Source organism: Raphanus sativus, chromosome 6 (assembly GCF_000801105.2).
Source record: "Raphanus sativus cultivar WK10039 chromosome 6, ASM80110v3, whole genome shotgun sequence".
NCBI classification, from domain to species: domain Eukaryota; kingdom Viridiplantae; phylum Streptophyta; class Magnoliopsida; order Brassicales; family Brassicaceae; genus Raphanus; species Raphanus sativus.
Window position 1 is genome coordinate 42,645,483 of NC_079516.1, and position 20,684 is coordinate 42,666,166.

The 20,684-nt window shown below is 35.0% G+C and overlaps 4 protein-coding genes and 2 non-coding genes across 7 annotated transcripts; 3 read left to right on the top strand and 3 right to left on the bottom strand.

Moving 5' to 3' along the window:
- Positions 1–1,125: 1,125 nt before the first annotated feature.
- On the top strand, positions 1,126–2,101 carry LOC108807171 (fasciclin-like arabinogalactan protein 3). The gene has a single exon (XM_018579430.2). It carries the CDS (start codon positions 1,216–1,218, stop codon positions 2,059–2,061), a length of 846 nt encoding a protein of 281 aa, XP_018434932.2. The 5' UTR covers positions 1,126–1,215; the 3' UTR covers positions 2,062–2,101.
- Positions 2,102–2,221: 120 nt separating this feature from the next.
- LOC108807172 (uncharacterized) lies at positions 2,222–3,837 on the bottom strand. Its single transcript, XM_018579431.2, has 4 exons — positions 3,408–3,837; positions 3,061–3,157; positions 2,902–2,961; positions 2,222–2,625 (listed from the first exon to the last, which is right to left on the bottom strand). The coding sequence occupies exons 1-4, from the start codon at positions 3,722–3,724 to the stop codon at positions 2,545–2,547; spliced, it is 555 nt and encodes a 184-aa protein (XP_018434933.2). The 5' UTR covers positions 3,725–3,837; the 3' UTR covers positions 2,222–2,544.
- A 634-nt stretch (positions 3,838–4,471) lies between these two features.
- TRNAN-GUU (transfer RNA asparagine (anticodon GUU)) lies at positions 4,472–4,544 on the top strand. The gene has a single exon. It is a non-coding gene; the product is annotated as a tRNA-Asn (tRNA).
- A 4,556-nt stretch (positions 4,545–9,100) lies between these two features.
- Positions 9,101–12,437, top strand: LOC108810117 (protein CUP-SHAPED COTYLEDON 1-like). The gene is made up of 4 exons (XM_018582250.2): positions 9,101–9,205; positions 9,377–9,610; positions 11,062–11,333; positions 11,746–12,437. Exons 2-4 carry the CDS (start codon positions 9,424–9,426, stop codon positions 12,232–12,234), a joined length of 948 nt encoding a protein of 315 aa, XP_018437752.1. The 5' UTR covers positions 9,101–9,205; positions 9,377–9,423; the 3' UTR covers positions 12,235–12,437.
- Positions 12,438–12,742: 305 nt separating this feature from the next.
- Positions 12,743–15,708, bottom strand: LOC108813486 (uncharacterized). Of its 2 annotated transcripts, none has more exons than XM_056989715.1 (14): positions 15,460–15,708; positions 15,232–15,359; positions 15,053–15,127; positions 14,859–14,972; positions 14,667–14,735; positions 14,527–14,583; positions 14,314–14,430; positions 14,189–14,251; positions 13,956–14,111; positions 13,701–13,856; positions 13,510–13,590; positions 13,355–13,416; positions 13,117–13,237; positions 12,743–13,038 (listed from the first exon to the last, which is right to left on the bottom strand). In XM_056989715.1, the coding sequence occupies exons 1-13, from the start codon at positions 15,605–15,607 to the stop codon at positions 13,159–13,161; spliced, it is 1,305 nt and encodes a 434-aa protein (XP_056845695.1). In that variant the 5' UTR covers positions 15,608–15,708; the 3' UTR covers positions 12,743–13,038; positions 13,117–13,158. The 2 variants fall into 2 exon arrangements, with proteins under 2 accessions (XP_056845695.1, XP_018441559.2); XM_018586057.2 differs by having other exon boundaries at positions 12,743–13,049.
- Positions 15,709–19,237: 3,529 nt separating this feature from the next.
- TRNAR-ACG (transfer RNA arginine (anticodon ACG)) lies at positions 19,238–19,310 on the bottom strand. The gene has a single exon. It is a non-coding gene; the product is annotated as a tRNA-Arg (tRNA).
- Positions 19,311–20,684: the final 1,374 nt, after the last annotated feature.

Consider the following 20,684-nt stretch of genomic DNA (forward strand, 5'->3'; position numbering starts at 1 on the left):
ACCAACCAAACCGAAGTTAAACCGAACCAAACCAAACCGTGCTCTTTATGTAACCCAATTGGTTTATGTTTTACTCAACCCGGACGGTTTGGATTGGTTTGGGTTTAAACCGAACCAAACCGATAATCCAATATATATATAGTAAAAATATATATGATATATATATGTATTAACATATTGTAAATTTTAGTTATAGTTTTGTTTTTCATTTTTTCATAACTTCCATATCTTTAAAAAAAATTATAAATACGATTCAAATAATACTATTATATATAAAATCATATACCATAAGTTTTTATATTCTCACTCTATTGTCTATGAGTTGATTATTTTTTAATAAAATTATAAAACTGATGCCTTCATATTTTATAATCAACCCGAACTACATCGAACCAAACTAAACCATAATAATGTAAACCAAACTAAATCTAAACCAAACCGAACTAAACCGAACCGAATTAAACCCAAATCGAACCCAAACCAAAGCTACTTTAGTTTTAATTGGTTTGAGTTTTATAAAACCCAAATTACCCAAACCAAACCGAACCCAAACCGAATCCGAAACTAAACCGAAATGCCCACCCCTAATCACTATAAGTTTTAACTAAATTAATTTTTGCTATCTATTGTTTACCTTTAAGATGGTTTATGGTTTTATTTAAAATATCCCATTAATGTTTGTTAGTATTACAGGCTTGCATTGGAAATTTTGAAGCAGCAAATTGATAACAAAATAACAATTAATTTCTTTCGAAGAAAATAAAAACAAAGCAACTAAAAAAATCTGATTTTCAGAAATAATAAAATTCCCCAATATCTAAATCTGATTAGATTTAAGATTTTTTGTTTTGTCCTAAATTATTCTAATTACAGAGCGTACGCGATGATCTCTTGGTTCTCTATTAAGTCATCATGGATCCTCAAGCTCGTGGTCTTTGCTGTAAAACAAAAAGAAAAAAAGATAAGGATGAAACTTGTCTAACTGACTCTATATTCCAATCTCAAGAAAACTAAGTTAAGAAATCAAACAGTCTAATGCCAAATATGGAGCTAACAACAAAGACAAGTTCAAATTTAGCCAACACATTAAAAGTATCTCTCCACCGTTAATCTTGAGCTTTTCTCAAGATCTACTGTATATATATACCTAACCAAATCCTTCTATTACAAAACTCAGATTTTGAGATTTAGCTTTCACTATAGAAAAAAATAAGGATGGGTCTCAAGGCCTCCTCTTCTCTCTTCTGTCTCGCCATTTTACTCGGTGTCTCCTCCCTTGTGTCAGCTGTTAACATAACCCGAGCACTAGAGAAATACCCTGAATTCAGCACCATGGTCGAGTTTTTTGCCAAGACCGAGCTCACACCGATTATTAACAAGCGTCAGACAATCACCGTTCTGGCTCTTAACAACGATGCTATCGGTTCCATCTCTGGTAGACCCGAAGAGGAGCTCAAGAACATTCTTATGAACCATGTGGTTCTTGACTATTACGATGAGCTCAAGCTCAAGGCTCTCAAGGACAAGAGCACATTGCTCACCACCCTTTACCAATCCACCGGTTTGGGCCAGCAGCAAAACGGTTTCCTCAACTGCTCCAAAACTAACGGAAAGATTTACTTTGGTTCTGCTGTGAAAGGCTCTCCTCTAACCGCTGAGTACGTCACGACCGTGTTCCGTAACCCATACAATCTCTCTGTGGTCCAGATCAGCATGCCCATTGTGGCTCCTGGTCTCGGGGATCCGGTTAAGGTTCCTCCACCACCACCCATGACTCCACCACCGGCTCCATCTCCCAAGAAGGCTGGAGCCACTCCAGCTCCTGGACCAGCTGAGGAAGAGGATTACGCAGACGCTCCTCCTGGTGCAGCTCCAGAAACCGCACCTGCATCAGCTCCATCAGAAGATGGTTCTCCTGCTCCGGCTCCAGAGAATGCTGGTAAGAAGAAGATGGCAGCAGCTGATGATGAGGCTGAACCACCTAGTTCTGCTTCTAACACCGGTTTGAGCTTTGGTGCTGTTCTCTTTCTCGGGTTTGTGGCTACCTTTGCTGGGTTCTAAGATGGTTTAAGACAGAGAGGGAGTGGAGGACAGTAAGCTGAAAATGGTTACTAACAATATCTACATCACATTAATGTACCTCAATCAATTATTACCAGGGAAAGAAAGTGTGATGTTCTGTCCTGTGAAATAAGTATATGACGAGATTGGTGGTAACCTATGTGTTTAACTGTTTATCTTCATTCAACGCCATATACAACCCACGAATAAGTGCTTCCAACTAGCACAAATGAAACGATTTAATCCCAAACTAGAATGATCATTTCAGATCAACCAAACATATCATGAATTTTTAGCATCCAGAAACTGGACATATCCGAGTAATCACAACAAAATGACTAAACAGAGCTCTAAAGAGTTTTCACCAAAGTATCAGAAGGAAAGCCTAAAAAGGAAAAGAAAAAAAGCATGCACAGTTGCTCTAGAGAGTTAGATGCTGAAGCGCCTATTTGATTACGTAGCGGGCCCTATGTGCAGCTTCTCTCATTTAATCTTCTCTACGATGTTAGCAACGACCTCCTCCATATCAAGCTCCGTCATGGGTGTGAATGGTTTCTTCATATCCTACATAAGAAGCAAGTCAGTCACATCATCTTCTGCACAAGTCAAGAAACATTTACGAATTGCATACCAAGTCACTAACAGAAGCAAACATAAGAACAAGTCAACACTTGGCTTTGATTCAGCTTAATGTAAAAGTCATTATATGATGTATACATATGGCAAAAGCTTGTGAATTATTTGCTTCCGAGAAAAAAAACTCAAACGAAATGGAACAAGTCAGTCACAGAACAGCGAGTAATGGACATAATGAGAAAAATGAAAGGCTCTTTTTTTTACCAAAAGACTGATGAATGTTTCGCCGCCTTCCTCACGAATCTCAAAGCATCCACGCCTTGGCTGTTAAACACAAACATAATGTGACAAAAAATCTCAGCCTCAAGCATTTATGAAGCTATCTATATACATGGATGTACACAGTTAAAAGATATGAGTAACCTTATCAGGATTGACAGTGACAATGATGCCAGGAACAGCGTTCTCCAAACCTTCCTTCACCTCGTTGGCTCTCTCCGTGAATGATTTGTGTTGTTTGCTTCAACAAAAACAAGAAACAATACAAACTCAGAACCTCTCATTAGCATAAAGAACAAGTAATCCTGAACAAGGAGCAAGATACAACTAATCAGAAACCCTAACAGCAGCATATGAGTTCAATAGCAGCGAGAATGTGTGCAGATTCAAGAACGAAACCCTAACAACAAGCTTCTGAGACCTAAGGAGACGAATAGAAACCCTAAATATTCGCTTCCACAAAGACGAGAGAGGAGACATTATCGATTTACCAGTGCTCGATCACAATCGTCTTTTTCTCGGAGGCTTCTTCGTCTTCGTCCTTGTCGTCGTCTACCACAGCTTCCTCCTCCTTTTCTTTCTTGATCTTCTTCGTCGCTGATCCACCTTCCTTGCCTTTCGTCGTCTTCCTTTTCCTCTTCTCGGGAGATTCGAAGTTCATGAGCTTCGACGACGGCGATTTACCGCCCCCGCGTGCCTGAGTTTGGCTCCGAGTCTGCCGATCCATGCTTCGTGTCTGCCTCGTCGACGTAGCCACCGCAACTGATTTCCCCTTATCTCCTCCTCCGGTACTCTTCGGCGGCGCCATTGAATCAAGAGAAAAGCTTCCGTCGCAGCCAAAAAAAAAGTGGTTACTACTCTGTGTGTGACTGATGCTCTCTCTCTCTCTTCTTCTCTTCTTGATATTTTTTCACTTTTTTCACCCCGCTCTTTATTTTTTTTAACGCTTGTTAAAAGACGTTGGGAAGGACTAAAGTTACTTGGAGAGGACACGTCACGCGGAGTTTGAATGGACGGTCATGATTCACTGTTAAATAGTAAAAGACGGTTCAGTATCGTTGGCTTTTAATAAATGAGTATGGTGGTGGTCTTTTATTGTTTACGACGTAATCATCATTGTTTCAAAACTTCGTTACGTTTATCGTCCAAAGGGCACGGCCCACATTTACTTATTTATTACTCCCCTTTTTCAGAAAAATCCATATTGTAGAAAGAAAAAAAAAATTACAAATACAATTTTTATTTGCCAAAAAAAAGAAATGGAGTACAACTTTTACTTTTTCAATGTATTATTTAATAAAAAATTTAAAAAAAAATCTAAAATTAATAATGTTTGTTAGATTTTTATTGGTTAAAGTAATAAGAAAAAATTATTCATAAAAAAATAATGTAGTTATAATAAAATTTAAAGTGTTTCTTAGTATATATAAAAAATCTAAAATATGTATTTTTTTGAAACCGATGAAGTATATTAAAACAAAAGGTTCAATATCCTTTTATATATTTTTTTCATTGTTTCGGTAAAGAGTTTCATAAAATTAACTAAAATCAACAAGCTCTAGTAGCTCAGTGGTTAGAGCGTGTGGCTGTTAACCACAAGGTCGGAGGTTCGATACCTCCCTGGAGCGTTTTATATCTTTCTTCCCAAATTTCATGATTTTTTTCTTTTCAAAAAAAAAAAAAATTTAATTAAACGATAGTACAGATAGAGAAGAGAAGGAAAGCACGCAGCCTGACAACTCTTCAAGAGGATGAATGATGAGAGTGAATGGTGTGGTGTAGAAAATAACTCCAAAAGATTATCCTAGTAGCCCAAATTACTCAGCTATAATGTAGTAGTAATACGATCTCCACAGATTATCTCCACATGTTTCTTTATTATTTTATTTTTTTGGTCTAAAATGTTTCTTTATTTTTTAATGATGTAACCTGACTAAAATAAAATAACTAACAAAACAAAGACTCGTGAAAGATTGAGCCGTTTTAGTTAAATGATCTTTAGTTTCATTTTACTCCAGAGGAATATAGTTTATTTTGATATCTTTTTTGTATCTCATTCCACTCTATCTAGAAATTTGGTCATGACTGAAGAAGTGAAGATCTTCTACCATTACTACACTAATGCTTTCCATTACCAGTGTAGTGATTCCAACTTCGTATCACCACCGTCTTTGATGTCCATTATCATCTTTCCACATCCACCTATGATTGATGTATTGGTCCAAGAAATATCTACTAAACATATACTTAAGACTTAAAGTGCTGTTACTTGAGATTGCAAATCTTATAAGCTCTTTCTCCATGTCTTATCATTTTTTATGCATATTTTATCAGTTCAAACGATTTCTATCAATTCTTCTAAAAGAATTATCATTCTTAGTTTTTCAAAAATACCAAATAATTCATAGATAATCGTCTCTAAGTCTTCAATATTTTTCTTTCGCCAAAAAATATATTATGTATATTCATTTCACAATTAATACAATTCCTCAAAGCAATCGCTTAGTTATGAACAACTCTAGTTACCTTGAGAATGAGGATAGACTGGAGATTAGTGAGACCATTGTGGAATCTATGAAGAGTTAGCTTCATCTTCTTAAAGTTAAATTAACCGAAGCAATCCAATGCCTCCAGTACGTTTGGGTCAACAATTTTTGTAACAGTTCCATGCCAAACATGAAAAGAGTATACATTAATTAACGCACTTATATGACTACCTCAGTTATATGAAGATTTATCAGAAACACACTTATAGTAGAAGACATACATTTATTATGATGATTTAAGGCTCTTGAGAGCAACCTTATTAGTGAGAAACTCTTATAGTTTCTCAAAAGATAATAATATATATTTTTTATTATTATTATTAGTTTCAATTTATTTTAAAATAGATTGACCAATAGATAAGAATCAAATATGATTTAATTTTGAGTATCCGAAACACTTGCAAAAAAGTTTTTGCCCCAAATTTCTATGTTTTCTCTTTACTAAGTTTATATTATTTTTTTTCTAAAATTACCAGATCTTCTAAATTTCACCAATAAAGAAATTCTTACACCACCATTAGACCATCTCGAATAATACATAAAAATTTACTTATATTTCACTCTAAAATAGAATAACTTTATAATAAAATTGAATTTTCTCCAATTGTTCACTATATAATAGAGTTGATTATACAGTAATGTTGCTTTTATTCCAAATAATGTTGATTATAGAGTTGATTAGACTAGCCATACGATTTTATCTAAGATTGATTTATAACCTACATTTTCTGTAATGTTCCGTAGATAATGTTTACACAATCATAGAAGCAAATGACGATATAAAGATATAAATGTGTCGTAGTTTCTTGTACGATTGAGCATATATCCTGACATTTGAAAAAGTTGAACTGAAAAACAGATTATAGCAAGCTTTTACATATTTTGTTTAATAAAAAATCGTTTACACGTAATGATGATAGCTTCGTAGGAAACATTAGGAGAAAAATGTACAAAGAACGGTAGGTTTTAGTGATCGAGACACTCGTAGTTGATTAAAAACGCGTTTCGTTTTCTTATATGAAGTGCTTGATAAGTTAAACCTATTTACTTTCTGGATGACTAAGAATTTGAGAAAATATTATAAATTATTTTCTAGAAGTATTCTTCCACAGTTATTTTCAAAACCATCATGGTTCATCTGATAAAAAAATGGTTTTATTAAATGAACAATACTTGGGTTCACCCCTGAGATGAACTTATGAATTCACATATTTCTTTATTTCAATTATATTGCCAAAAATATTAATGTCACATAAATAAATAAATTATAAATTACAAAAAAGTAAATTTTAAATCATAAACTCTAAATTCGAACCCTAAACCCAAATCTTAGATTTTTAATTTTAAACTATACTATAAACCCAAACCTATACCCTAAACCCGAACCTATACTCTAAATCTTAAATCTAAATTTAAATCCTAAACCCTAAACTCAAACCATAAACCCTAAATCCAAACTCTAAACCCTAAACCCAAACTCTAAACGCTAAATTCTAAACCTTAAACCCAAAATGTAAATCATAAACCCAAATTTTTTAAATATCTTTGGGTTAATGATCATCAAATGTATTTTCAAATACATTTTAGTGTATAGAGTTCGGGTTTATGGTTTACAGTTTGGGTTTAAGGTTTAGGATTTAAGGTTTAGAGTTTGGGTTTAGGGTTTAGAGTTAGGGTTTAGGGTTTATGGTTTGGGTTTAGGGTCTAGGATTTAAATTTAGATTTAGGATTTAGGGTATATAGTTTGGGTTTAGGGTATAGGTTTGGATTTAGGGTTTAGGGTTTGGTTTAAAATTTAAAATCTAAAATTTGGATTTATGATTTGAATTTAGAGTTTATGATTTAAAATTTACTTTTTTGTAATTTATAATTTATTTATAATGTGATATTAATGTTTATGGCAATTTGATTGAAATAAGGAAAGAGTTGAATTTATAAGTTCACTCCAGGGGTGAACCTAAGTATTGTTCTTATTGAATCCGATGAAAATTTGAACGAATTAGTTTAAATTCAATAGTGTTATTGTCCAAAATAATACAGTACTTTTCTATATTTAAGCGGGAATTGCGATAACCACTGATACAAATACCAATACTAATTATTTATTAGTCGATGGCCTATAGTTCAATTATTAATCAACACTAGATTCTATCGATACAAATGTTAGTCAGTCAATATTGACGACGTAATCCAAGATAATTGTCTGTATTTATCAGAATATAAATCTACAACTTCGAAGTTAATTATGATATTGACCAAGTAGTGATGTTATAGGATCGTTTGTTGTAATTAAGTTTAAATCAGGAATTGATTTTCTTCAAACGTAAAACTATTTGACTGTTTCTGTTTGGCTAGTCGATACATATACTATAAGTCTACAAGCGTTTTGGGCAAATTAATATCTGTATAAGCGTTTGTTGTCGGGCCAAATTAATATTCTTAAGAAGTTAGGAAAACACTGGAAGAAAGCCAATAGTTGTCCGCAATACTTTTTTTTTTTTTTTTTTTTTTTTTGTTTAACCTGGGGGTATCCCAGGCCCAGAAGGCCCAGACTAATCCCCAAGGGGAAGGAATGCCCACGGATAGACGCCCCTCCCAGTTTTTCAAATGGGCCGAAAACATGGCCCATATCCGTGTGGGTGACAAGAGCGTTGCAAGGTAGTTCCCTCCGGCGTGGATCGAACCCCCTACCTGGGTGCAGGCGGGGACCCGTCCTAACCATTGGGCTACAACGTCTTGTCTCCGCAATACTTGTACCGTAAAGAATGAACATATATATAACACGTTTGTTCCAAATGGTATCGGAGTGCGGAAACTAAAATGTGAGCCTGATATCCAAATTTATATTATTAATCATTCAAAATTTTTGTAATCAAAGATTACATAATGATCACAAATTATCAATGATAATTGATTCCACATTACATCTTATAACGATTGCAAATTAATCGAGGGGAAATATATTGACTGCAAACATATATACGAAGTTTTCACATACACAAAACGTCGTGATTCTCTCTCTCTACACACTTTTACGATGCATACACATTACAAGATTTCGTACGGCGTACTTGTGCATGAATCTGATTAAGTTCCTAACTAAATTTTATAGATAGACTACAGATGTGAATATATATGTCTATATGAGTGTGTATATATATAAGGTAACATGAATTAATAAGGGTACTAAAAGGAGAATTTCTTGACCGACTACACAAAATAAATTAAACAAAGATAAAACTTGGACGTGGGAGGTTTAGCTGCTTGTACTTGAAGACTCTTATTAGGTGAGAGCTTCATGCAGACTCTCTCTTCCACAATTTTCTTATTTCTCTATATTATAATTTCTACTCAATTAGACTGGCACTGTCATTTAATTATTCATTTCTAAAATAGTCACATAAAACCATCTCTTGAAAATTTAATTTTTACAAAGAAGTCGTAATTTGAAAATTTTGTTCCTGAGAATACCAAATTAAAAAATTAAAATAGACAAAAAAATTGTTATCTAATAGAAATTCATATATAATTCGATCAAATATGAAGCAAAATCGTGTTAAAATAATTGTGTTTTATTCGTATGCATGACAAAAGTAAGAAGAAAAAGAAAACCTAATCTTTGTTTTCTTCCTTCATCCTTTCCTCAGAATAGTCACAAGTTATCCATGTCTCATGATATATAAATACCCCAAAGCCCTAATCTCATAAAGTTTTGGCTGTCTTTTTATTTTCCTTCCATGCAAGTAAGTCCAATCTCTCACCCTATACACTAATCTTGTTATTTTCTTCTTTGCAAACCCTCCTTTAGGTCATTAATTTTAGAGAAACATTCTAAGAATCTTAGGATTCTATGTTTCTCTCGTATTCTCATGGATATGAAACTTAGACATGCTGCTATACATTTTTTGAAGCAGATATAGAGGTACCTTGATTTGGAGTTAACTAAAGAACGTATAAATTAATGGAACAAGGAGATCATCAGCAGCAGAAGAAAGAAGAAGAGGCTTTGCCTCCAGGTTTCAGGTTTCATCCAACGGATGAGGAGCTAATCTCGTATTACTTGGTTAATAAGATCGCTGATCAAAACTTCACGGGAAAAGCAATCGCCGATGTTGATCTCAACAAGTCCGAGCCTTGGGAGCTTCCTGGTATGTTAATTACTCTTTTTTTTTAATTCTCACACACACAAAAGATCACCTGTCTTTTTTTTATCAACAAGATCACCTGTCTATATTGATATATATCTTTGATTTTTTTCAAACTAGGTAAGACCAAGTTTTGTTTGGTTGAAAAATATCCAGACTATACATATGTATATATTCATGTATATACTATGTGTATTCCACTTTAAGCATATGATATATACATATATACATGATGCGAGACGTAAGTTTATTTAATAAGTCGTGTAGTGTTATAAGAAATTGCGATATGTGTATGGATCTGTACGTATATGTATATACTATTTACACATGCATATGTATTGATATATAGCTGACAACCTAATGCTTATGCATGCTAGATGCATGCTAAATGTCAGTCATCTATGCACAGTTTTGAGTAATTTCGTTAAAAAAATACTGTAAGCATAAGCATATCTTAAAAATAGATGGAATTTCCTAACAAACTTTAATTACATCAACGGAAGTCCTACATTCACTACCGTACGTACGTTAATTTCTCATCTACTCATTGGCTATAAACAAACAATATCATTGTTTCTTTTCTAAGAGCATGGGACCATCTCAATCCCTGAACCCCAATTTTGGGGATTCATAACTTTTTTTTTTAATTATATTCGATTTAAAAAAATAAAAAAATAAATTAAACTGACCAATCGCGAATCGACACGTATGCATGGGATCCGGAGCACAGTGTAAGAGTTAACTCTTAAACAAGAGGTTTAAGAGGTGAGAGAGTGGGAGTTTTAAAGAAAAAATGGGGTTGGTGGGACCCCATCGCTAACAAACTCTATTAAAAGTTATGCGATGGAGGTGCTCTGATTAATCCGGTTTTTTATCCGAGGTTCTTAACTCATGATTTAATAGTTTTTTTTACATGTTTCGTCTTCTCTATTAAAAATTAAGGCCATGTTTATTGCAGGGTTCTTAACTGAGTTTCATAGCGTAATCTCAGAATCGTCTTTTAACTTTAACTAAAAAAAACTATAAACCGTCTTTTAAGTATCTTATTTAAGAGACGGTTCTTAGGGTTTCTTAGTTAAAGTTAAGAGACGGTTCTTATATTACTCTAAAAACTCTCACCCTAAGAACCCTGCAATAAACATGCCATATCTCTTCTTTAAAAGACGATACTTAATTTTTTTTAGTTAAAATCTAAAAAAAATTAAGAACCGTCTCTTAACAGAAGTTAAAAATCTCACTTAAAAGACCAGGGTTAATTATGGGCTAAGTTTCTTTGAACAGTACTCATTCATATATATATTCATGGTTACTAAAGCAAAGCTTATTAATTACTTAGTACTTACTACTTACTACTGAGATGTTATTAAAAATAAATAAAAATAAAGATAAGTTAATAAGCTAATTTGACTCATTACTCAAAAAGTTTAGTTTTTGTTTGAGTAAATTGTTGATAGAGAAGGCGAAAATGGGAGGAAAAGAATGGTACTTTTTTAGCCTACGCGACCGAAAGTACCCGACAGGTGTGAGAACAAACCGGGCGACCAATACAGGATATTGGAAAACCACAGGAAAAGACAAAGAGATACTCAATAGCACAACCTCAGAGTTGGTCGGAATGAAGAAAACTTTGGTCTTCTACAGAGGAAGAGCTCCTCGTGGGGAGAAGACTAGTTGGGTCATGCATGAATACCGACTTCACTCCAAGTCCTCCTATAGAACCTCAAAGGTATATTATTACATCATATATGCCATACTACTTTTCTTATCAAATATACTCATTTTTACCATGATCATGCGAAATTTTATATAAACTCATATGCATAGATCTCATGTTTATGACTCAAGTGACTAGATAATCAAGTTTTTGCGCGCTATTTTTATTTATGCACAGTTGCTAAGTTGTATGTTTAGTGTGAAGACACAATCCTCATCTTCACACAGTTATTGATATAATTAAGTTAACCCAAGTTAGTTGTTGTGATATGTATGTTACTTTACAATCTAGTAAACGTGGTTAATCTAGTGGGATTAGTTTTTACTAAATCACAATTTTGAACCACTTGTTTCATACGAAGAATATACAATCTCAATATTATATTCTCAAATCTTTTTTCCCCCATGGTATAATGTAAATGCAGCAAGACGAGTGGGTAGTGTGTAGGGTGTTAAAGAAAGCAGAAGCAACCAAGAAATACATAAGCAACAGTAGCAGCAGCGGAAGTCATCATCTCCAAAGCCACGCAAGAGCCTCAATACTATCAACCAACAACAATAATCCTAATTACTCATCGGACCTCCTTCAACTTCCAGCACATCTACAACCTCACACAAGCCTTAATATCAACCAAACCCTTATGGCTAACGCGGTTCACCTAGCCGAGCTCTCTAGAGTCTTTCGTGCCTCCACAAGCAGTACCATGGATGCTCATCAGCAGCTAATGAGCTACAACCACATGCCTGTCTCGGGGCTCAATCTCAACCTTGGTGGTGGATTGGCACAGCCGGCTCCTCCCGCTGTGTCGCTTGAGGATGTTGTCGCTGTTACCGCTTCATTCAATGGCCAACATGGGTTTGGAAATGTGGAGATGAGCCAGTGCATGGACTTGGATGGATACTGGCCATCTTAATAATTAGGAGCTATCACTTTAAATTATGGGCTTTTCTTTTGTTGGTCTGAATAAGAAAGCCGTATACTGGCTTGTTATACCTTTTGTTTTTGTTTATATTGCATTTTTTGGCTGTTCAAAGGAAAAAAATTAAGAACCAAAGACTAATCAAACCAATGACGGTCTGGCTTTGACAACAAATTCTTTTCTTACACATAAAAGAGCTGTGTAAATTTTCTCTTTTTTTTTTTTCATTTTAGTTACCATCAAAATCACCTAGCCCAAAATTGGTACTAGTACGTGAAGTTTGAGAGATTGCTCTCGCCATTTAGAACGGTTGATAATATTAACACATAATAATGTTTACGTTCATAATATTCATATGAAAAACAAATAGATTCATACTGTGCTGTGCAAGTTCAAAATGTTTCTTTAACACAATGTTTTTCTGGAACGCTTTATATGCATTTGATATCTACGTTTACAAACAGAAACTTTTTGTTTAAAATACAAACGCAACAGCAATATGAAAAAAAACGAGTGATAGCTTTTAAAAGAGTAAATATAGCAAGTCCCAAATCCATCCACATGAATTACAAACTACACAAACCAAGCCTTTAATTTACTCCTGAGATATGTCTAACCTTCTCTGTATAAAAAGACTGAAAACTTTACTCCAAAAGGGAGTAAAGAAACACTTTTGCACAGAGAGCTTCAACAGAAAAAAAAAACATACATAACACAAAAACGCTTTGATATCTCTAACATGGACTGTTTAGACAACATATGCCTGTTGCTGAGACACAAAGAGCCCGCATCAAAACCCTGCCAATAACCTGCAATAATACAGAGACAGATCAGAGAAATAAGCAGAAAGTAATTAAGCAGAAAGTAAATACGTACCACCAATACGGTCACAGTGGAAACAGTACAAAACATGTAACTTCACTTGTCAATAGGAGCCCTTTTGGCCTTACGACGACCATGATGATGAGTTTGTCGAGTAGGCTTCTTCGTCTTTGTGCTGCAACCAACATACAACAAACAAACTAACTAAATTTCATTTGGAGGATTGCACTTTAAAAGTTAAACTAATATTAACATCTTATAATTTAATGCGTTTGTTATAAAAAAGACTTGCCGGAAGAGAGAACAGAGGAATCTGTAAACTATGAAGATGGGTAACGCCAACAAAGCAGATGCCTACAGTGAAAAGTTTTTCAATTTGTAAGTTAAGTGAGGAAACAAATCAAGAATCATGTTTGTATCTTAAGATTACAAGACCAGAAAACATACTGCAAACCAAATGAACTCTTTGGTGGCAAAAGGTGCCGTCAACTCATGGCTCTTCAGTTTACTTTCGACATTGGCTTGAACCTTTTAAGATATATAAAGTTATTATAAACTTAGAAAAGCGAACATAATTTGGCACTGTTCATATCTGGAATGTCTATATATATCATTAATACAGTGCCATTGATTCTGACCTGATTGTGATATGTTGTAGCAGATTTAAGAAACTCTTTGTAGTAGTGAATAGCCTTCTTTGTGTAAGGCTTCATGGTAGCTCTAGCCTTATCAACATGTGGCTTTGTGGCCGAGGCCACTTGATCAACATATGGCTTGCTAAACTTTTTAGCCTCCTGGAGATTACCATAAACCAATAAAACAGATAATTTCATCAATCAATAAAGCTGAAAGATTAGTAACCCATGTAAAATATATAAAAGTAAATACTTCACCTGGTAATAGGGATCTACATGTGCTTGAAACTTGACAATATGTGGAGTAACTGCATTCTTGGAAGCATGGTAAGCCTCTTTCGCTTTAGTAGATAGTGTCTGCACGTGTGGCTCGACATGCGTCTTGACAGTATCTTTTATGGCTGGAATATATTTCTGCAAAAAAGTAGAATTTCATAAGAGCCTCACTCATCTGAGTAATAAAGTACATCCGCCTGCTAAGTTTTTCTTACAGTTTTAACATTAACCATGTGTGGTTCAGCCCACTTTACAGCTTGACTCTTCGCTTGCGTCACCTGTTATACAATCAAAACTTAGTTAGGCATATAAGTTTGCTGACGGATAATAGAAACAGTACCTTTTGTGTTACTGTATCCAGAACCGGCTTCCCGTGGGCATCCCAATGTGGCCTAGCAACAGTATGGAAATGAACCCAGTGTACAGCAAGCCAATGGGGAAGCCACGAGGCATGAACCTGGTCAAATAAAACAATCCAAGTTCTCAACCTTCCTTCTCAAAAATTTAACGAACAAGGAAACATCCTCATCCTTTTATTATTATTATTATTTACCTCCTGGAGTTCCCTAGCCTTTGTGGCTGCTTCATGCCTCATCCGTAACATTTCTTCCTATTTATTTTTTTTATTTTCATAAATAGTCAAAAGTCAGAAACAGAGGAAGATAAACTTCGATCCAAGAGCATCTATCATACCTCGGAGATTTTAAGAGCACGCTCAAGTTTTCGTATTTTGTTCTTCTGCTCTTCCTTTGTCTTGTGAAGCTGCACAACTCTCTTGTTAATAATGTGACTCGCAATCAAAACGCATATACCATCTATCTATCTATCTATCAAGAAACTGGGATAATGATAATAGCGTGCGTCAAGAGAAAGTAAAGAAGATACTTTATCCAGTCTGGAGTTCAATTCGGTTAGCTTTTTCTCGGCTTCACTAGTCCGAGCTTCAGTAGAAGCTTTCTCCTTGTTCTTTTGCTCCAGAAAGTTCTTAAGTACCTCTACCTGAATGCAAGCAGGTACAGTACCACCAGTGAGTTTACAGGGAAACAAAGAGGATGAGTCCTGAAACAGAGATCTCTCACCTGTTTCTCTAATTCAGTAGCTCGTGCTTGAGCTTTTTCCAACAGTTGCACAGAATCTTCTGATGAACCCTTTTCCTGTAGAGTAGACAAAATAGAACTCCAAAATTTTGATCTAAAGATAGCTCTATATAAAAATTATGGAAGCAAATTAAAAGTGAGAGAGTATGAGAAGCAGAGACCCTAAGTGAGGAAAGCTCAGTCTCCAAGGAAGAAAGCTTGTCTTGTCTCTCTTTGAGAAGTTTCTCCTTTTCAGTTACTGACTCCTCTCTCTCTTTAAGTTGTCTGCTTTTCTCATCAACTTGGGATTCTTCAGGAAACCAAACACAAACACAAATCAAACTGACCATGAGAATCTTGTTAATTAAAATAGAAATTAAGATTCTGAGAGAAAGAATGGAAACCCTAACCAAGGGCATGGATTTTAGCATGAAGCTGTTCCAACTCAATCTCAGAAGCGGATCCAGGGGTTGTCGGTTCTTCCTCGGAAAAGACACCGGTCGTGAGGAGAACCAAGGCCAATAGTAGTGACAGAGCCACCACCTTCCCGACCGCCATGTCTGAAACTCTTTTGAGTGAGTAAACGAAAACAGAGAGAGAGAGAGAGATAGTATGATGATCGTAGCCCGGAGAAGAGATTTCCCCGACAATATATTGTCGATTGATTAGAGAATGAGGAAAAGAGGACAAAAGACGCGAATGTGAAATGTGGTTTCGTGGCTAACACGTGGCAGCTTTTTATGATTTTGTTTATTTACTATCATCATCAAACTGAAATTACTAATTAAGACATTGCTTTTTCTTTTTTATTTGGTCAACTAATTAAGACATTGTTAAGTTCCACACGGCTCAAGAGTTTAGGGTAGGTGGTACAGACCGTACATGGGAAACCCAAATACTGTTGGGAGATGATTATTCATGATTATTTATTGAATTATTTACACCACAATACAGTTCTTAGTTTTTAATTACAAAATAGAGCACTTGTTGCTACCAAGGTAGTTTATTGTAACAGCTTCCACTTTTTTTTAACGAGCTGGTCACACTATAACATAATAACATAAAGCGCTAACTTATTTGACTAACTAAATATATTGTATTAGCGGGAACTTCTCTCAACCACTCATCTTTATTTAGATGGACGGTCTAGATTCTTTCTCCATTTGTTGACAAGACTGATATCTACTAATTCCCAACCATCAGATTATTTTATCTACACCACTCACTGACGGCCCAGATTTTCTGGGTTTTATTATCTCACTGCTACTTTTCAACTTTTGTTATTTTCCTCATTCTTTCAAAAAACAAAAGAACCGAAATACATCAAATTCACTCGGACGCTCTGCTGCTACAATACCATATATCTCTGTGTACTACAGACGGACGCACATGTGGACATTAAGGCGGAGTACATGTGTACAATAACTGTGTCCATATGTATATTTAGTTCACATGGACACCGTTAGTGTACACTGTTGTGGTCTAGACTAAAGTACACACGTACACCGGACTATTGTCCACATAAGCACATTGCACTTTTCGTGCCGCACATCTGTACACTGGTTTATTGTCCACAAACACAAAAAAAAAAAAAAAAATAATGGATATAAGTTTACGTTTACGTTTTCAAAAGTTCCAAGTTCCTATGCTTAGTGTACACATGTAGAAGATCATATAGGTGTGCAGATGAACATGTACACTGATTTATTGTCCATGTGGAAGATCATATTACACATGTACACTGGTTTATTGTCCACAAGTGCACATGTAACTTTAAAAAAAAAAGGTACAAGTAAACATGTGTGCACATGTGCGTACTGTTGTCACATATCCTGTGCATTTGTGCACAATCTGTATACACTGAGTATAGGCCCACCGAACTTTTTAGATAGAATGCTCCATGTGTAAGCTCAACGAACTTTTTAATGGTTGTGTAGCATATACCAGTGTACAATAGTATTTTTTCATATGTCAACAGTTATTATACATTTTTTTCAAATGTACACTTGTTTATTGTCCACATATACACATCGAGCTTTTGTTAAAAACAACAGTGTACACGTAAACGTGTACAACCTGTGCGTACTATTGTCAAATGTCGTGTGCATTTGTGCACAATCTTTATACACTGAGTATAGATCCATCGAACTTTTTAATGGTTGGGTAGTATATGCCAGTGTACACTTGTATATCTTGTACTAATATACACATTTATTGTACACAAGTACTCTAGTATGTGCTAAGCATGTACACTGGTTTATTGTCTACATATGCACATGAATCTTTTTCGTTGTAGTGGTTACATGAACACTCATATGCACATGTACACTGGTTTATTGTCCACATGTACTTTAGTATATGTTGCACATGTACAAAACACGACGACAACAGCACCAACATCTCCGGAGTCCTTTTAAGCGCGTCCCTAATCCTCAGAAGGAAATCCGCCGTAGAGTATATGTTTGTCCTCTCGCTGGAAAAACGATCAGTTGCAAAGAGACGTTGAGGCAACAAAGCCTTCACATCCTCGACACCGGAATCCGTCGCATCAACCACCAAAAAAACCCTAAATTAAACAAAGCTCCGACGCGTTTCCTAATTTAGAATCACAAACGCAAAAACTAACCTTGTTGTCTCCCCTTCTCACGACTGCTACGAGTTCTCGCCATCGTGAAACGCACACGTCGGCCGCCGTCTGTTTTTGACACCGGAACAAACAACGATTTGGTCAACAAAAATCTCTCTCTCAAGTTTTCCCCTAAAAGCCTCGGTTTCGCCAACTGAAAATAATGGTAAAAATGAACAATAAAGAAAATAAAAGGTCTAACAAAACCGTTCATTAATTAAAACGAGTTAATAGTGTCATCGGCTCGACCAACTTTTCGAAATTTAAAAATCAAATATTCAGTTATGAAACTCAACCAGAAAAAATAAGAAGTCGCGCTGGTTAGAAATTAGTTAAGGGTATATTGAGTCTTTTCACACCTAAACTATCCCACCCGGTTAAACTGTCTTCTCCTGTAATAAAAAGACAGAAACTGTCTTAGGATGAAAATAACTCTTATTTATTTATGGGATATAATTTTGTTTTGGTTGTCAACCTTGTGTTTAAACAGTGTCACGACGACTCCTTTCAGCGCCTCTTTTAACATCCAAATCAAATTAGACCTACACAACCAGTCCATTGTATGCGCTAAGTATATTAAAATTCATTCAAAGGCTTGGTTTAGTTATTATCGAAGTTCTTCACATTTCTAAAATTTAGTAGGACTTGTATAAAACTATTATATTATATTATATATATATATATATATAGTTAATTCAATAATTGACGATAGCCAGTTTTAAATTGTAATTAAGTTCATAAAGCTTTTCAAACCTCGATTACAAATTCGTTTTGATTTAAATTTGTTTGATCGTAATTGATTTGATCTGTAAAGTATATAAAAGAATTCAAGATAAAGTGTTGAAGTTATGGAAGACTAAATATAAGTAATATAGTCAGAGTAGATTAACTTAGTCATTTCAATTATTTTTGAATTAAGTTTATGGAGTTTAGCATATTATTTTGAGCAAAATGAGAAAATTACATATCAGCAAATCCAATATAATATTTTTCACATCGTTGGCAATCAGACAGAGATACATTGTTAGGATATAAATCTGAAAGATGTAATAGTGTTTCCAAAGACAAAGCTCCAATGAAAAAAAAGGTTTACTATGAAGTGAAAGATTTTTTTTTTCTCAGACCAAGGGTTTAACCATTTGAATTAGCTGCTCTGTTTAAAAGAGTTGATAACTATGGTAAACGATGATAAACCACATCAGCTTCAAAAAGCTTGTAATAAACAAACACACACATGAATTCTAATAAGATTTGGGATCAAGTTTTTGGTTTATTTTGGTTGTGTTTGCTTACCACCGTGAGACTTATGTGTTATCCTCAGTTCGTACTCTGTGGTTAGATTACAAATTGGTCTGTGTTTGAATTGATAATTGAACAATTAAGTTTATCAATCAGAAATTTTTTAGTTTAGATCTTTAACAAAAAAAAACATGCATTTAGATATGAAATCAAAAGAGGAATGTTGCAGAGCAGATGAATTGAACCAGATCATTATGTTAAACTTAAGAATAAAAAAATGAAGTGATAACATTATGTTAAGCTTAAGAATGAAAAACTTTAATCGACTCTGCTGGGGATCGAACCCAGAATCTCTGGTTTCGTAGACCAGCGCCTTATCCATTGGGCCACAGAGTCGTTGTTGTTCATTGGGTACGTAAAATAAATTTAATTAATTAGATATTCAAATACATTAAAATGAAGGAAAACTAATTTTTTTTTTTTTTTTGAATTGAATGTTAAATTTAATTCAAAAGAAAAATACCTTGTTACAACTATGTGTGTACTTTTATAAACTTGCTGTAAAAGAAAACAAAAGCAGTAAAAGAAATCAAGAAAAAGACTCTGTTTTTCCATCTATTTGCTTCAAAACTGCTTCTATCTCATGCTAAACCACAACTGCATTCCTCCTTCATAATCTGTTTCACCCCTCCTTCGCAAAATAGTAAACTTGTTCCTCATCTCTTTATCTATCCTTCTACTCAGAACCAAGGAAGTAACCGGCTCTTCACCATGTTTTCTCATGTTTCTCTCTCACCAGATCGCATGAACTGCTGATTGAAAAACATGCCTTATTGAGAATAGACATGTTTTACTCCAGCTAGTATCACAAGACAGAAGTTTAATGATTTCATCCCATTCCCTTGTGTAGCTATCACCCATCATCTTCCTCATTAAATCATCCCATACTTCCGTTGAATAAATGCACTCAAAGAATAGATGCCTTGTGGTCTCTAGAGGATTTTTACAAAGAATACATGAAGTGTCGACATTGATGTTCCAGTATCGCATCCTTTCACCTGTTGAGAGCTTCTCATGTATGGCAGTCCATAGAATAAAAGCATATCGAGGAGTTGCATGCTTAAACCATATAGCCCGATACCAATCACAAGATGGATGCTGTTCGCGAATAGAGAGCCAAGTATCTTTTGTGGAGAATACCTTCTTGTAACGCCCCTTAGCATTTCTCCATAAAGGGATATCATCTTCTCGCCTCCAATTTTCTTTAAAATTCTCAATCTCCATCTCAATTCTGTTAAGAATCTGTACTCTGTGCTGCCTCCTTCTATGACTTCTGCAATCTTCAACTTTTGCATTCTCAGGAATCCCCATAATTATGTGACCTCTTCCCTCAAGAATGTCGTGTAAACAACCTAAAGGAGACCACATTTCAAACCAGAAAGAAGTCGCACTCCCATCTTTGACATCCACTCTATAAAATGTCTTAGCCACATCTCGACATTTTAAGATCTTTCGCCAAATCCACGAACCAGCTTGCGTATTATCCTTTATCATCCAAATAGAGCTTTTCCGTATTAGATAACTCTGAATCCAGTTGACCCATAGAGATTTGGAGGAAAGAATTCTCCATATCAGCTTAATACAGCAGACGAAGTTAACCTCTTTTAGTGGTCTTATCCCCAATCCCCCTTCTTGTTTCGGTCTGCATATATCCTTCGAAGCGATCTTGTTCTTCCTCCCATTTAAGTCTGGACCAGACCAGAGAAAGGC

Coding starts and splice junctions, on each gene's coding strand:
- LOC108813486 (XM_056989715.1), bottom strand. CDS start 15,607: ATGGCGGTCGGGAAGGTGGTGGCTCTGTCACTACTATTGGCCTTGGTT. Junction 14,252..14,313: donor TGGATACAGTAACACAAAAG/GTACTGTTTCTA, acceptor ATTGTATAACAG/GTGACGCAAGCGAAGAGTCA. Junction 13,591..13,700: donor CTACAACATATCACAATCAG/GTCAGAATCAAT, acceptor ATATCTTAAAAG/GTTCAAGCCAATGTCGAAAG.
- LOC108810117 (XM_018582250.2), top strand. CDS start 9,424: ATGGAACAAGGAGATCATCAGCAGCAGAAGAAAGAAGAAGAGGCTTTG. Junction 9,611..11,061: donor CGAGCCTTGGGAGCTTCCTG/GTATGTTAATTA, acceptor AATTGTTGATAG/AGAAGGCGAAAATGGGAGGA. Junction 11,334..11,745: donor CCTCCTATAGAACCTCAAAG/GTATATTATTAC, acceptor ATGTAAATGCAG/CAAGACGAGTGGGTAGTGTG.
- LOC108807172 (XM_018579431.2), bottom strand. CDS start 3,724: ATGGCGCCGCCGAAGAGTACCGGAGGAGGAGATAAGGGGAAATCAGTT. Junction 3,158..3,407: donor ACGATTGTGATCGAGCACTG/GTAAATCGATAA, acceptor TTTTTGTTGAAG/CAAACAACACAAATCATTCA. Junction 2,962..3,060: donor TCACTGTCAATCCTGATAAG/GTTACTCATATC, acceptor TGTGTTTAACAG/CCAAGGCGTGGATGCTTTGA.
- LOC108807171 (XM_018579430.2), top strand. CDS start 1,216: ATGGGTCTCAAGGCCTCCTCTTCTCTCTTCTGTCTCGCCATTTTACTC.